The sequence below is a fragment of the Pyrus communis genome, chromosome 12 (genome assembly GCF_963583255.1).
Source record: "Pyrus communis chromosome 12, drPyrComm1.1, whole genome shotgun sequence".
Classification (NCBI taxonomy): Eukaryota; Viridiplantae; Streptophyta; class Magnoliopsida; order Rosales; family Rosaceae; genus Pyrus; species Pyrus communis.
In genome coordinates this window covers 17,054,721-17,072,218 of record NC_084814.1, presented here as the reverse complement: position 1 = coordinate 17,072,218, position 17,498 = coordinate 17,054,721, and the positions used below count along the sequence as shown (strand labels likewise).

Genomic DNA, 17,498 nt, shown 5'->3' with positions numbered 1-17,498 from the left:
TTGACACATTCGACTAATGAAACGTTTTATAATTAGTAAACTATATTTAGTGTCATAACCTACATTATCCACCCTGCACCCTCTCTTTCTTCCCAAGAGTCTAGACAAGCATCCTTTTTACAACCATGTAAAATACTTGAACAAAGTGAAAGAATGCTGCTAAGACGAAGGTAGTAAACACAATTCCGCCCGCGCGATTCGTGCAAACAACTTTCGTGAAACACACAGAAATTACATCATATATCTTTCGTAAAGAGAGTCAATTCTGCAATTCATTAAACCTCAGGATTATGAATTTTTCTGTACACGACAATTCATTCATCGCGACACACCATTAAGGTATTTAATCTAAAAGCAGAACAGCAATGAATAACTAAGAAAGGAAAATTATGAGCTGATCAAGCAAGATATTATTCATTGAACGTATCAAGGTACAACAAAACTATAATTGCTAATCCGAAATTCCTTCCACATGCCGGTTAACTGAGGAGGAATTAACAACAAACTACAATTTAATCAAAATATTACAAAATTACAAGAGATCTAAGATATCAGCTGATGATACAGATTCGAGATTCGAAAAGTTTGCAGAGATGGTGTCAATGAAAAAAATACAGAAGCGAGAAATAAACACTACAGGTAGCCTAAAGAGCCCACTTAAACTACCAGTATACAATATATTTTTCACAGAAGAAGCTCCTAGAAGTAGTCGATCAGTCCGCATAAAGAAATAGCTCAGGGGAAGGTATGGAACTCACATGCTTAACAGTGTTGTGCCAACTCTTAATGACCCCTCCATCTTGGACTTGAAATGGGGAAAAACCCCGAAGGAGATAATGGAAACAAAATGCCGGGAGAAGGTGGGGGTTGAGGCCCTGGACCTAATAGCCCTGATTGGCCCATGGGAGAAAACTGAAAATTGGGGGTCCATGGTGGAGGAAACTGTATCCCAGGTGAAAGCAGTGGATAAGGTGACCGTGGAGACAACAAGTTCATGTAGCCCGTTGGGGATGGCAATAAAAACTGTGAAGTTGGTGACGGTAAGAGGGGAGGACCATTCATCTGTGGGTGCTGTAGATTAGTTGCATGTGGCCCAGGGCCGTTCATTCTTGGGGGTGGGTGAGCAGATATGGATGGGTTAGGAAGTAAACCGGTTGATGGTGGCTGAGACTGCATCTGACCTGAAACTTGTGGTTGAGGCTGAGGTTGGTTTCCCCTTGGAGTTAGATCTAACATCGAACTTTGAAGGTACCGCATATATGCTGAGATAGGAGACTCGGCTGTATTTTGCCACATTGAATCTCCAGGTGGAAATGGCTGCATTGGTGTCGGTGATGGATGTCCAACCTGAGGAGGCCTAACAAAGTTATTATTGTAGGGAACCTGTGGTTGGCCTGCAGGAAGAGGAGCTGGAGGTGAGTTTAAGGGTCTATTGTTGATAGGCGTTAATGGGGGAGGTCGAATTCTCTGCAACCGCATACTTTGGGGCTTTGGTGGATTCTGGGGAGGTCTAGGCAAAGGTTCCTGTGATGGCGAACCAGTAAGCTGCTGAACAATGTTCCTGAAATCATTCTTGCTTATGTTGTATACCTGAGGCTGAGGTTGTTGCCTTGCGTCATTATTACCAAATTTGGGTTGGTGCAAAGGACTCTTCCTTATATTTTTCCCCATTTTGTTCACACCCAAATGATCATTATGCATGTTTGCAGAGTTATCCATTTTGAAGAAACTCACAGATACTCACACCAGCTACCAATTTAACTTTTGACAATGTCCCACAAAGTCAAACCATTCTGAGACTTTGAAACTGCAGCCAAAGCTTGAAATTGAAGCTCAAACCACTTCCCAGCTCCTTGAATCTCAACTTCAACTAGGCCAACGGAAATACACGTATTTGGCTAAATACTTTTTTGGTGAAGAGACCAGATACCTCAGCGTTGCATGTTAGAAACAGAAGCACAATCCAATTCTCTTTTGGCAACCTGCATGCTAAAAATTGAAGGTCAAGTAATCCCCTCCAAAATAAACTTAAACAAATACTAATTCCCTATCTATTATCATATCTAATATCCTACTTGAAAGTAAAAAACAAATCAATCATCAGCAGAAACGGTAGAATTCCTAATTATAAATTCCCCCATAAAAAAACAGAAATTCAAAAATTACAGTAACTAACCTAAGGGAAATGAAACTAGTGTGTATTCATGATAGCTGTCTATAAACTGATTTGCGTTAGTAAATGCCCATGTTTCATTGTGATTATTTTGTGTTTGGGTCCAATTTGGTTAACCTGTGTTTGACATCGAATGCTAAACCAACTTGTGTATTTTTTGGTTTTATTTGTAGAAGGCAATGACCAAGTCAGTCATATTCTTTCAATGATTGTTTAAAAAAGGTTGCAGGGGACAAAAGTGTCCTCCCCTATAACATTAGGCCACCCCTATCTAACCACAGGCTACTAAGAACCAGTGCTTTTATTTTTTAATCTATATCAATGAAATGCTCATTCCTGCCATATTTTGATGAAAAGCTTTACTGTGATTACTATTATGATCTTAACACAAATTATAGTTAGAATAAGTATTTTTGTAAAAGTCAAGTTACTAACTGTACTCGATTGGTATTGACTGGAGGAGAACACTAGTTTAGTATAGAATGGAAAAACCTATTGGTTCTAAGCCATCTATGGTAAGGCCCTTTGACATCACCGCCTTGGCTAAGAATTCTTGATCTGATTACAGAGAGATGATAGCCAACCACCAACAATGTTGGAGGGAGCTAACGCTCGAGGGGGCACCCCCTCTCTCTGTTTTTCTTTTGGTTGTCACCAAATGAGGACTCAATAGACGTACAAACTTTCCTTCAAATCCCTAACTGCCCCTTAACTTCTTTATGTTTTCCTTCTGTCACCATATCCACCTCATATAACATTCTTCTATTTTTCCGATTCTAAATTTTGAAATGGAATACAATATACCTCAAATTTCTCTCAATTTTTATTTCATAACCTCATCTGCTGCATATATTAATAAAGCAAAGTAATTTTGTTAGTGTGGAAATCTAATAAATTACGATTCTTTAGTTTTGTTAGTTCAAGTTCAATTTACATTCACAGCAAGCAACCAATACATTAACAGAAAGAAAAAGGTTGAGATTTTAACCTGCAGGTTCAGCAAAAGCAACCAACATCCCCCGATTCAATGGTCAACTCCTTCTCCAACAAAATAAACCCTTCCTACGTTACACAAATTTAGAGAAATTAGAATCAAACTAATAAAATTGAAGCCAAAATTTAAACCGAAACCCTTCAAAACCCTAACTGCAACCCGAAAATGAAATTGCGATTGACCCTTTAACTGAAATGACAACCCTGTGGGTTCAAAACCCATCAAAGATATTGAAATTAAGCAAAACCCTAATTCCAAAAAATGAAAGTTGACCTCATAGTGATGTTACCTTAAATTTGAGTTCGAACTTGAAGAGGGAGGATGGACTCGTCTAAAATTGCAAAGAGTAGAAGAGGTGGGTGGATGCTTTTGATCCAATTTTAGGGTTTTGGATTTGGGGAAATTGGGGGTTTTCAGGATAGGTGGTTGTGGTGGTGTGGTTGCCGGTGTTTATGGTTGGTGGTTGTGGTGGTGTGGTTGCCGGTGTTTATGGTTGGTGGTTGTGGTGGTGTGGTTGCCGGTGTTTATGGTTGTGGTTTTATGACTTTCGAGAAGAGAGAGAGAGAGAGAGAGAGAGAGAGAGAGAGAGAGAGAGTCGTAGACCAAATCACGGTCCAATCAAAAGATGCGGAAATTGCTTTAGCTAGTCGTTCCTTTTTTTTCAATAACCGCGTGAGACCGTTTTACGGTAGAATTGGTTAAATTTGAAATTAAATGATGTGTAATTATTCAAAAAAATAAAAGAAAAATTAATGAAAAAGATTTAAAAATTTTAAGTTTAAACAATAAGAAAAAAAATAAAGAGTAAAGTGAATAGTACTATGATTGACTTTTTAATGAAAAAATATGATTTTTCGTTAATTTGAATAATAACGAGAGCTTTTCGTTAAAGTTCCTAAAAATAAACGCGTTAATTAATATCTAAGTAATAATTTTATTATTAACGTTCATAACATTTGGTTTAGAAATTTGATCTCTTATTACTCTTTATCGTACAAATAATCATAACGTGTATTAAGTATGTATAATTTAACAAATCTTCTTAAAATTTTATAAAATAGAAAATGTTTTTTAATAATATTATTCTCAATAAAAATAAAAACATTTATAATAATTTAGTCATTAACGTCGTATTTACAAAATATAATTTAAATGCATGTTTATTAGACAAGTAATGTCAACCTTGATTTTAAGATAATCTCTGCATAATCTGATCCTCCCAAAATCTAATATATATTTTCCTAAGTAATTAGGCAAACCATGATAAACCCTTAAACATTTGAACTCACTCAAAGCAAGTGGTTTTCTACTACAGTGGTGAATAGAAATGTTGTTTTTGCACTACGTGAGTTCAAACCCCGTCTATTCCCTAATTTAAATTACATATTAATAAAACTCTATTTGTCAACCAAAACTCTAGCAAATTATCACTCTAACCCTCTAACCAAAATTGAACAAAAAAAAAAAAAAAAAACGTCTATTCCCTAATCTAAATTACATATTAATAAAACTCTATTTGTCAACCAAAACTCCAGCAAATTACCACTCTAACCCTCTAACCAAAATTGAACCAAAAAAAAAAAACGTGAACAATTTAGCAATTACGCATAGCACAAATTTTATAAATAAATAAAGGAATAGTTATTGGCACTCTAAAAATCTCAGTATACATTCCAAACTTTCTATATTTTGAAAGAAAAATACACTTATAAAGAATGTAGAATAAAATTTTTAAAATGTGAATAACATTTCCCATAAATAAACTACGCTTTTCTCCTTCTCTTCCTCCCTCTACATTCCCCCCGATCTTCTATCTTTTCTCTTCCTTTTTTTATTTGTCTTTTTTTTTGTTAAGTTATTATCCGTGTTCATTAATGTTAAGCTGTAGTAAAATAAAAAAACAAATTTCTTGGAGATAAAAAACAAATTTTTTGTTGAGTCTAACATCAATCTAAGAAATCTTTGGAGATAAAAATAATAATAAAAAAAACAACTCAGAAACCCAACTCACTGAACAAGCCAAAAAGCTCTTGCCCGCAAAATCCAATGCCCGAATCAGCGCGTACGTGTTCTTAGCAAAGCCCCAAACTTTACGCGCGCAACCGCCGGTGGCCTGGAAGAAGACGATGCAGTGGTACTTCGTTGCCGCGCTGCTCACCGTCCTCACCAGCTCTCAGGTCAGCAAACACTAAGACTCTGCGATTTCTGGTCGTTTTGTTACTACCGTTTTGCGTTTCACTGTTTTCTGGATCTCTGTTTTCTCTTAATCTCTGAATCTGAGTTCTGCAATGTTTGGATTTCGGACCCAGTTTCGATATTTTGGGCAGCTCAGCTCAAATCAGTTCAAATCGATTCAGTGTAGCGTTAATTTAATTCTCCGTGAAATAATTATTTTTGAGTTTTTGTTTAATATTGATTTAATATTTTCTGTTTGTGTAATTATGTGTTACCCAATATTTGAAATGTGTAATTTTGAGTACCAGTGTGGCAATGGCACATTGATTTCGATTTCCAACTGAAAGATGAATGAAAGAGGCTTTAAATTGTTTAAAGTGTGTGGCTTTGCTTGCTTATGTTTACTGAAAGAGGTGCTGATGGAACTATATCTCAAAACTGTGGCTAATATCTGAGCTGTGAAAGTACAACTGTGGCCGCTACATTTCTCGAACAAAATAATGCGAAGGGAAATATTTTGCTCTTCGTATCTGATCATTGACTAGTTTACGTGAAAATGTAATGCTCGAAACTTGTACCAGATATGAGTTGTTTCTTGAGATCTTATGGTGGATGTTCTCTCGTGTAATTTTGTAGAACTCATGGTCGGGGATCAAATAACACTTTAGCACTTAATGATTTGTATGTTTTATAAACTCCGTAGGGGGTTTGTGGTGTAAGTGCTGGTTTTGGATCAATTTGTTCCAAACATTTACCTCATTTTTCAATCTGTAAGAAATGAGCATTCATTCGTTTATAATTTGATTAATGTCAGGGAATCTTGACAACTCTTTCTCAAAGCAATGGAAAATATAAGTATGACTATGCAACTGTTCCCTTTCTTGCTGAAGTATTCAAGGTACTTCACCATACCTATCTTCATTCATTGCATCATTTAGCTTGTAAAGTCAATGATTTTCCTCTTTAAGCCATCAAATTAGAGATAGTATTCCACTACAAAATGACTCATTTCCTTTCCTCCAATATTTGATGCCTTTTCTAGTTGTACTGATATGTTTCATTGTGGTTCTTTAAAATACAGCTTATAGTTTCCTGTTTACTTCTTTGGAGAGAGTGTCGCATATCACCTTCCGTACGAATGACTACAGATTGGAAGAGTGTGCGCTTATATCCTATTCCTTCTGTCATATATCTAATTCATAACAATGTTCAGTTTGCCACTCTTGTTTATGTGGATACTTCCACATATCAGATATTGGGTAACCTGAAGATTGTTACTACTGGAATATTGTTCAGGTGCCTACTTTATTAGTTTTCGGGGTGACATAATCTGAATGGTTTTCAATTTTGTTTCAATTTCTATTTGGAATTTTTCTCTGCCCAGTTATATCTTTGTTATTAAATGATTGATTTATCTGTATTGTGTGATACTTCAGGCTATTCCTGAGAAAGAAGTTGTCAAATATTCAATGGATAGCAATTGTTTTATTAGCTGTTGGAACAACCACAAGCCAGGTGATATTAGAAGCTGTTCTTTTTGGTTAGCAAGTTGGGTTTTCTTTTGTTGACTATTCGTTTTCAGAACTGCTTCACGGATGTTTGCAGGGTAACCTGTTGTTGATGGAGCATGTTAAAAAGATATTGTTGTCTACAATCGTCTTAACTTTCTATTAGGTTCTTGACAGAATCCAGAATATGATATTTTTTCCAACCTCCTAGGATTAAATTGGAATTAGTTGAGAAGAGTGTATGCGTAGGATAAGTTCTTGTTTTCTATTGGCTGACAAAAAATCTGTGATTCAGGAATTTCTTGAATGATGCAATTTTATTACACTCTAAAGTTGATAAATTTTGTCCATTAGGACAAATGATTTCTTATTTGTTGATATACTTTTAATTAATCTGTTAGGTTAAAGGTTGTGGAGAAGCGTCATGTGATTCTTTGTTCTCAGCACCAATCCAAGGATATATGCTTGGCATTCTATCTGCTTGTATGTCAGCATTAGCAGGTGTTTACACAGAGTATCTCATGAAGAAGAACAATGATAGTTTGTACTGGCAGAATGTACAATTGTATACGTAGGTATCTTTTCTCCACATCATGCCTTGCTTTCTTTGATTAATTTCAACTATGATATAGTATATTATGACTTCTGAAAGCTCAGGGATGCATTTTCCATTTAGTTCAGTAAGAATTATTTTTCGTGGACCTTGTTATACATTACAACTACAAGTCAGAGGCCTCTTTATGCACTTTTTAGGTTGTGATATAGAAAAAGTAGCATCATTTGTGAACTCATGCATTGTCTTGTCTTGTGATTAGCAAATAACATTTCTTTTGTTTGAGATATGTACATGAGTTTTATTTACAGCATGATTAATTGTCCATTTAGAGTTGTGGAAAAAAATAGTCTGTTCCTCTGAGGGTACACACTAGATTGGTCTAATGGCAATCCTTTTACAGGTTTGGTGTGATTTTCAACATAGCACGGCTTCTCTTCGATGATTTCAGGGGTGGATTTGAGAATGGACCTTGGTGGCAACGCCTTTTCAATGGATATAGTCTTACAACTTGGTTGGTCGTGCTAAATCTGGGATCTACTGGCTTGCTTGTTTCATGGTTGATGAAGTATGCTGACAACATAGTGAAGGTAATTATTGGAACTGCTGACCTAATCTCCGGTGTTCTCTTGTAACAAGTGTTGTTATTTTAGATGGATGCAACATGTAGTATACTGGTGGTAAGCAATCTGTGTGGAAAGATCAAATATAGGGTTTAGTATCAATCAAGTAATTTCCTTTTTTCCCTGTTGTAGATTCTTTGCATTCATTCTTATCAATTACAACTGACTGCTGACCTGAGTTTGTCTTTCGCCCTTCAACTTACTCTCTTCATTTATTTGCTTCTTTCAGGTGTATTCTACCTCAATGGCAATGCTGCTGACAATGGTTTTGTCAGTATACCTTTTCACTTTCAAGCCCACATTACAGGTATGTTCCATCCATGCACAGATCCGCGCTTTCTCTCCTCTCTCTTTCTCTCTCTGGAAACTACAAATTAGGTTATTAATAAACTTTGGTTCTCGTCCATTCTGTTGTTGCAGCTTTTCTTGGGCATTATTATCTGTATGATGTCACTACACATGTACTTTGCCCCTCCAAACATGCTGGTAGACTTACCCTTACCTGTAAAATCAACCACTGAGAGTCTGAAAGAAGTTTCAGTTGAACGAAAATCAGATTCGTGAAAAGTTGCATTGAATTGCATAAACTGGGGCATAATATAGTTTGGTTGATTGGAGAAGTATCTGTAGTTCAAATCAGAAATTTCTGCCAAAGAGAACGCTTAGTTTAGCTAGGATTACTCTTCTTGACGTTGGAGAGAAACTGATTTGATCATGTACTTGAACAGATTGATTGCTTGTGGCCACATATTCTTGTTTATGTATCTGCTGGGTTTGCCTGGTCAAAGTCTATATGTAACTGTGACTTGTTGAAACATGATCAGGAGATTCATTTCTTGAAATTCTTCATTACTCGAGGTTCGTATCGTGATTAGGGTAACTGTTATTCATCTGAACTGTGACCGGAAGAAATGTTTGCCTATCAGATTCTGATTCAACAACTCCTTGTTTATGGGTGGCTTTTGATTGTGACATTTTCCGGTTATTTGGTGCACAGTTGTAGTATGCTCCAGTGTTTAATATACACTGAATTTTAGCTGTTAGATCTTGATCATTACATCGTTGATTGATCAACGATCTACAGCCAAAAATCTTGGTGCATAGGACATACCAGAGTATACTAGAAAATCTCAGTCTACGTTTTTGCGCTTTAAATATCATTTTTAATGTATCGCCCTTGCTATATTTTTTCCATCTCCATTGACACTTCATACACTAATACTTTATTAGTTATACTATATTGAACATTTTAATAAAAATTTAGAAAGAGAGACCAACTGGTAGTCCGCTTGCTAGGGATGAAATTTTCACTTTTCGTATTAAAAGAAGCCCTTTAGATCACGATTGGAGATGGTCTTAGACCACATTATTGTATACCAACCAATCTTTTCCGACGTTGAAATAAACCTCAAATTTGAATTTTTTCTTTGAGTATTGCAAAAAAATATCCTCAATAATAATTCTGGTCCTTGTTTTGCCAACACCAGTTACGCCATTAAAAGATGGGAGTTTTAACAAAAAGCATGCGGTATTGTTCATTTTAACGAAAACCCACATTTTTACACTAAAAAATCAATCATGGTACTATTTACTTGATCCTTTATTTTGTTCTTATCATTAAAACTCAAAATTTTCAAACCCTTTTCATTAGTTTTCCTGTAAAAGATTGAATATTAAGACTTTTATACAAGCCCATAAAATTGAGCTCAAGACTTTTGCTACAGCAATGAGCTAACAGTGTGACCATAACTGATGGCCGACACCTTCCCTTAGAGACAATGAACTGCAAAATGGATATGTACACAGTATCGCATGATATAAAAAGTACCAAGTTGGTTTGGACATTATTTTCTCCACTTTGCATTGAATGTTGAAAGATTTAGAAACTATGGGTGGTGGATGTTCAATTAGAAATCAATTATAAAATACTACTAATCATTCTATCTTCGTGCATTTATTTTAGAATAGATATGTTTCACTCTAAAGTTTGCAACTTCAGAGGCTTTGCATTGTAACTCTCTCTCAGCCCTTGAGCTTGCCCATATAAATATGTAAAATATCATCGAGGATTCTTTTGATCCGATTATAACATTGCCACCTGATGTTATTAACTCGTAACGCTATATTATAAAACGTGTTAATACAATTCTTTTATCTGTTTTTATTAATTACATGTTGTCCGCCTATGTTAGAACGCGTATTTTTTTTACTACATGACAGTACTGCTGAAATGTTTCAAAATGCTTTTGTTTTCAAAACGCTAAATCTTCTCTTTAGTACGCTTTCTTGTATTCAAGCACATCCCAGAATAATCTTCCTCTCTCGCTCTTGCTCTTTGGGATGCCTATAAAAGGCCAACTTTGCAACACCAAATACCAACTTTGCAGCACCAAATACCAACAGAATCGAGAGGATGAATACCACTGAAACTGGCTTTAGCAACCACGCTTTCACCATGCTCGGCGGCCTCCAAGGAAATGAGCAAACTAGTAAGAACAACACCCCCTGCAACTTCCAGATGCCTCTGCACTACCCAAGGTACCAGAAGAGTGACTATGAGAGCATGCCTGAGTGGAAACTGGACTGCCTTCTGAAGAAGTATGGCCTCCCAGTCATCGGAGATGTCAACCAAAAGAGGAAGTTTGCCATGGGGGCCTTCCTTTGGCCTTCCCAGTATGAATGAGAGAAACCCTTGTTCTTGCTTGCTACAATTTTCTAGTGTTAGTTGAATATTATCTTGGATTAGTTTTGAGAAGTATCCCTTAAGTACTGTCTGTATGTAACCAGCAATACATTATGATACTGTACGTGCTTTTCCTTAATGTAATTAATCAAAGTGAAAATATGACTTTAGCCTTTCAAACTCAATTTTCTTTATATAAAACCCTACATAATTTTCTTACTCAAAGAAAACCCAATGACTAGGATCCACATAAGCAAATTCATTAACTTCATATTAATTCACACATTTTACATTTTTCACATGCCTAAAATACCCCTATTACATACTTGATGTAGACAATTAATTGTAAGGAAATAGTAAATGATTTTGCAACAAGAAAAAAAAAGACATTAATGTTAAAAATTTATTGCATATTAATTTTTTAGAAAGGTATTGAATTTTCATAAAACTATTCGATTCAGTTTTTTCACCCTACTCTTGAATACTTTTGAATTTATCCTTTTTTTATTAATATATTAGAACATTGTATTTCATTATCTACATGCACATTAATTTACCTACGAACAATTATACCATGGGTGTAATTCGATGTATATTAAGAAGAAATGTAGTTCGATGTATAGTATTAAAAATACTATGTTACACCCATGTTTATACAACAATAAAACGTGCCTAACATATCTAACAATACATGAAAAATAATTTACCTACAAGTTAGAGAAATGTTATTTGGTTGGGTGTAGTATAAATTTTTTTAATAATTGGAAAAATTAAATATAGCTAGGTGTAGTGTAATTTTTTTTATATAATTAGAACAAATTAATTTACCTACCTACTCTTTGAAATGTTCATTTCCAATGATGCAAAATGTTCATTACCTAACTACAAATTAATTTCCAATAATTTACCTACAACAATTATACCATGGGTGTAATGTAACATCTTTCTTTACAGTGATACAAAATATTGTATGTACCAACAACAAAACTTGCCTAACATAAGTACTTGTACATGGAAAATAATTTACCTATAACAAAAGAAATGCAGTTTGATGTATAAAATCAACAATATTATGTTCCACTTATGTTTATACAACAACAAAACGTGTCTAACATATATAACAATACATAGAAAATAATTTACCTACAAGTTAGAGGAATGTTATTTGATTCAAAATATATAATATAGGTGTAGTATTTTTTTTTTTTAAAATAATTGGAATAAACTAATTTACCTACCAATTAATATGGATAAAATTGCTACAAAATATATCACGAAAAAAAAAACTACTTTTCTAGTTTGACATAGATACGGTTAATGCAAACACTTTTTTCATTTTATTTCACTTTTTCTACTCCTTTTAATTTGGCATAAATGTAGGAATTTGGAAAAGGGACCATAAAGTATGAGTGGCATGAGTGTAAATAAATTGTATTAATAGGTCAATAGTGTTCCTATATGTTTGCAAATTTTAAATTTGGGCTTAAACTGGATCTTTAAAGATAGATGGGTTTTTACCTAGAAATAATGAATTGTAAGGGCCAAAATCTAAAGCACCCTTAATCAAATAAGGGTTATAAATTAAAGTGTGTGATATCTACCATAATTAATTAATTAATAAGATGAAATCGTTGTTTTGTGCTCCTTTATTACTATATGTTAAGTGTCTCTCCGGTTCTACGCCGCCGGTATGATGAAAGCTGCTGCGGTGAAAATCATAAAAACCATCTCTCTGGTTTTCGTCGAAGCAAACAGAAACCATGTCAAAAATAGTATTGTTTCGCAGTTCATGAGAATGTTAGAACCAAAGAACAAACACAAGAGTTTCTGCAATGCAACACTAGAGAGCTTTCACAATTCAGGGAGAATTGTTATTTGATTGAATAACATTTGTGGCTATTAAATAGCCTTACAATGAAACTGAAAAAGGATAACAACTGCCCACGATTTTACAGCTCCTAGAATCGTGGTAAAGACTACGTCAAAACAGAAAATGCATACTTGTCCCTTAAGAATAGGGATTATTGAATAACAACCCTAAAAACTAGGAACCCTAGCAATAACAGAAAACCCCTAGCAATAACAGAAAACCCTAATAACTTTAACATCCTCCCTTAAACTGAATGCCTCAAACATTCAGTTTACTTCTGAAAACTTGCAGACGCCCAGTAATCCTCGCAACTTCAAGAAAACATCACCCTTCAAAGGTTTTGTGAAAATATCTGCAATTTGTTCTAGAGTTGAACACTGCACCAGCTCCAGAACTCCACTTTTAACTAAGTCTCGAAGAAAATGAAACCTTATATCAATATGCTTACTACGACCGTGCATCACAGGATTCCTTGAAAGTTTGATTGTTGAGACATTATCACAATACACTAGGCTGGGACCATTTTGTTCCTGATCAAGACTGTTTAGAATTCTTCTTAACCATACGACTTGACAAGCACTCGATGCTGCAGCTATGAACTCCGCTTCTGTCGTGGATAAGGTTACAACTGGCTGTTTCTTTGAGGACCAAGAAACAGCCCCTGAACTTATTATAAACACATAACCTGAGGTGCTCTTTCTATCGTCTTGATCACATGCATAATCGTTATCAGTATATCCAGTAAGCCCCTCAGTTCCTCCCTTTTTGTAGAATATCCCTAAATCAACAATCCCTTTTACATACCTCAGAGCTCTTTTTACTGCCTGCATATGAGACTCAGTTGGACGTTCCATGTAGACCTGGCATTCGTGTCGTGTTTCTCGTGTTCGTGTCATTTTCGTGTCATACCCGATAGCTTAACGGGTCGTGTCGTGTAATACCCATTAAAGTAAACGGGTAATATGACCCGACCCGAAATCAACCCGTTAATATTTTCAGGTAATATGACCCGACCCGTTACCCGTTAAGAAAAATATATTTTAAATCAATAAAAATGAAAATGAAAAACATAATTTGACCCAAAAAAATGTAAAACATAATACTAAATCAGTATATGCATACTAAATTTCGGAGTTGACCCCTTAATGAAAGTTGTAAAGCTTTTTATTACGAATGATTACATTTTTCACACTTCTACAATAATTATTATTAATTTTATTAATTTTTCACTAAAATAAATAACATTGTTCATGAGATTTGGAGGGTTTTAAAAATCTAAACGACCATGTAACCTTGCCAATGGAACTCAAAGCTTACATGTTATTCCTTTTACAAAATCCTCAATTTTCATAGATCATCATGACATAAGATTTTGTGGTATATATCCACTTCTGTAAATATTTTAAATTGACGATCAAATTAGTTCATTGTATTCATATAGGATCAAGGAGTGTAGCTGTAAAAAACCATCAAAATCAGAGTTAAAATAACCGTTAAATCGTGATTTTTCGTTTATAACCGTTGAAACATTTTGTCTCGTTACTTGATCTCTGAATGTTTGTTTTTTGCAATTTCTGGCGTATGCGATCTCGAAGCATATATAAACATGTTTGATGGTTGGATCATTGAAATTAGTTTCACATGATGCGTATCCCATCAAAACGATACATTAACTAACGCTTAGAGTTTATTTATATTTTCATTAAGTATAACATAAGATTTTGTGGTATCCACTAATGTTCATATTTTAAATTGAAGATTGAATTCATTCATTGTATTCATATAGGGTCAAGGAGTGTAGCTATAAAAAAATCATCAAAATCGGAGTTAAAATAACCGTTAAATCGTGATTTTTCATTTATAACCGTCGAAAAGTTTTGTCTCATTACTTGATCTCTGAATGTTTGTTTTTTGCAATTTTTGGCGTATGCGATCTCGAAGCATATATAAATAAGTTTGACGGTTGGATCGTTGAAATTAGTTTTGTAGGATGCGTATCCCATCAAAACGATAAATTCACTAACATTGAAGAGTTTATTTATACTTTCATCAAGTATAACATAAGATTTTGTGGTATCCACTAGTGTAAATATTTCAAATTGAAGATCGAATTCATTCATTGTATTCATATAGGGTCAAGAAGTGTAGCTGTAAAAAATCATCAAAATTGAAGTTAAAATAACCGTTAAATCGTGATTTTTCGTTTATAACCGTTGAAAAGTTTTGTCTCTTTACTTGATCTCTGAATGTTTGTTTTTTGCAATTTTTGGCGTATGCGATCTCGAAGCATATATAAACAAGTTTGACGGTTGGATCGTTGAAATTAGTTTCGTAGGATGCGTATCCCATCAAAACAATAGATTCACTAACACTTAAGAGTTTATTTATACTTTCATCAAGTATAACATAAGATTTTGTGGTATCTACTAGTGTAAATATTTTAAATTGAAGATCGAATTCATTCATTGTATTCATATAGGGTCAAGGAGTGTAGCTATAAAAAATCATCAAAATCGGAGTTAAAATAACCGTTAAATCGTGATTTTTCATTTATAACCGTCGAAAAGTTTTGTCTCATTACTTGATCTCTGAATGTTTGTTTTTTCAATTTTTGGTGTATGCGATCTTGAAGCATATATAAACAAGTTTGACGGTTGGATCGTTGACATTAGTTTCGTAGGAAGCGTATCCCATCAAAACGATAGATTCACTAACACTTGAGTTTATTTATATTTTCATCAAGTATAACATAAGATTTTGTGGTATCCACTAGTGTAAATATTTTAAATTGAAGATCGAATTCATTCATTGTATTCATATAGGGTCAAGGAGTGTAGCTGTAAAAAATCATCAAAATTAGAGTTAAAATAACCGTTAAATCATGATTTTTCATTTATAACCGTTGAAAAGTTTTGTCTCGTTACTTGATCTCTAAATGTTTATTTTTTGCAATTTTTGGCGTATGCGATCTCGAAGCATATATAAACAAGTTTGACGGTTAGATCGTTGAAATTAGTTTCGTAGGATGCGTATCCCATCAAAACGACAGATTCACTAACACTTCAGAGTTTATTTATACTTTCATTAAGTATAACATAAGATTTTGTGGTGTCCACTAGTATAAATATTTTAAATTGAAGATCGAATTCATTCATTGTATTCATGCAAGGTGAAGGAGTGTAGCTGTAAAAAATCATCAAAATCGGAGTTAAAATAACCGTTAAATCGTGATTTTTCGTTTATAACCGTCAAAATTTTTTGTCTCATTACTTGATCTCTGAATGTTTGTTTTTTGCAATTTTTGGTGTATGCGATATCGAAGCATATATAAACAAGTTTGACGGTTGGATCGTTGAAACTAGTTTTGTAAGATGCGTATCCCATCAAAATGATAAATTCACTAACACTTGAGAGTTTATTTATACTTTTATCAAGTATAACATAAGATTTTGTGGTATCCACCAATGTAAATATTTTAAATTGAAGATCGAATTCATTCATTATATTCATATAGGGTTAAAGAGTATAGCTGTAAAAAATCATCAAAATCAGAGTTAAAACAACCGTTAAATCGTGATTTTTCGTTTATAACCGTTGAAAAGTTTTGTCTCGTTTCTTGATCTCTGAATATTTTTTTTTTTCAAATTTTGGCATATGCGATCTCGAAGCATATATAAACAAGTTTGACGGTTGGATCATTGAAATTTGTTTCATAGGATGCGTATCCCATCAAAACGATACATTAACTAACACTTAGAGTTTCTTTGGGTTAAATATTAGGCGGGAAATGGATGGATATAGGCTGCAAAATTTTCCAAACATTAGGCGGGAAATGGATGAAACTCTTGAAATATTAGGCGGGAAATTAATTATTATAATTTTTTTTATGTGTTTGGTATTTTTATATTACTTGATATTTTTATTTTTAATGTGTTTTATGATTTTTAATCTCAATCTTTGCCTATAATATACTATACAAATAAATAAATAAAACTTAAAATTTAAAGTTTATATAGAATAATAATTAATAAACAATATATACATATTCATTATATCTATTGCATTTTATAGTAAGTTTTTTTAGTAGTTTAAAAAATTAAAATCATCAAAATAGCATTTTTCTTATCGTGTCGAAACAGGTTACCCGCGTGTCACTCTCGTGTAAACCTGTTAAGGACCCGTTATTAACGGGTTATTATCGTGTGACCCGATAATGACTCGATTAGTTATCGTGTTGACCCGAAACCCGTTATTTTCGTGTCGTTTACGTGTCGTGTTAACGGGTCGTGTAAGAAATTGCCAGGTCTAGTTCCATGTATCGACTTATCAAACTTACAATAAACATCAGATCAGGTCGTGTAGCTGTTAGGTACATGAGACTCCCCACCATCTGCTTATAGACAGTGCTGTCCACCTCAATACCTCCCTCATCCTTCGTGAGTTTAAAGCCAGGAACCGCAGGATTTAGTACTGGGTTACATTGATCCATGTTGAATCTTTCTAAGACTTCCTGAGCATATTTCCGTTGACTGATGAAGATCCCTCTAGAACTTTGATTTACTTCAATACCAAGAAAGTATCTCATTTTTCCAAGATCAGTCATGTCGAATTCCTCCATCATCGATTTTTTAAATTGTTCAAACATTGCATAATCATTGCCAGTAAAGATGAGATCATCAACATAGAGACATACTATTAAGATCTTACCTCCTTCTGCTGATTTTATGAACAAAGTATGCTCATAAGGACACTTGTTGAATACTTCCTTTATGAAATATGACTCTATACGACTGTACCAGGCTTAGGGGGCCTGTTTCAGTCCATATAAAGCCTTCTTGAGTCGATACACCTTTGACTCTTGGCCCTTCTGTTCATATCCCGGTGGCTGATCAACAAACACCTCTTCATCAATTTCCCCA

The 17,498-nt window shown here is 34.2% G+C and overlaps 3 protein-coding genes across 4 annotated transcripts; 1 reads left to right on the top strand and 2 right to left on the bottom strand.

The window, feature by feature from the left end:
* Positions 1-82: 82 nt before the first annotated feature.
* On the bottom strand, positions 83-3,657 carry LOC137710952 (protein HAIKU1-like). 2 transcript variants are annotated; one of them, XM_068450124.1, is made up of 4 exons: positions 3,457-3,657; positions 3,162-3,235; positions 759-1,982; positions 83-265 (listed from the first exon to the last, which is right to left on the bottom strand). In XM_068450124.1, exon 3 carries the CDS (start codon positions 1,717-1,719, stop codon positions 784-786), a length of 936 nt encoding a protein of 311 aa, XP_068306225.1. In that variant the 5' UTR covers positions 1,720-1,982; positions 3,162-3,235; positions 3,457-3,657; the 3' UTR covers positions 83-265; positions 759-783. The 2 variants fall into 2 exon arrangements, with proteins under 2 accessions (XP_068306225.1, XP_068306224.1); XM_068450123.1 differs by lacking the exon at positions 83-265 and having other exon boundaries at positions 396-1,982.
* Positions 3,658-5,133: 1,476 nt separating this feature from the next.
* Positions 5,134-8,883, top strand: LOC137710788 (CMP-sialic acid transporter 1). The gene is made up of 8 exons (XM_068449915.1): positions 5,134-5,344; positions 6,157-6,240; positions 6,424-6,638; positions 6,779-6,857; positions 7,252-7,421; positions 7,807-7,993; positions 8,256-8,333; positions 8,447-8,883. The coding sequence occupies exons 1-8, from the start codon at positions 5,294-5,296 to the stop codon at positions 8,588-8,590; spliced, it is 1,008 nt and encodes a 335-aa protein (XP_068306016.1). The 5' UTR covers positions 5,134-5,293; the 3' UTR covers positions 8,591-8,883.
* A 7,972-nt stretch (positions 8,884-16,855) lies between these two features.
* LOC137710088 (uncharacterized mitochondrial protein AtMg00810-like) lies at positions 16,856-17,197 on the bottom strand. The gene has a single exon (XM_068449043.1). It carries the CDS (start codon positions 17,195-17,197, stop codon positions 16,856-16,858), a length of 342 nt encoding a protein of 113 aa, XP_068305144.1.
* Positions 17,198-17,498: the final 301 nt, after the last annotated feature.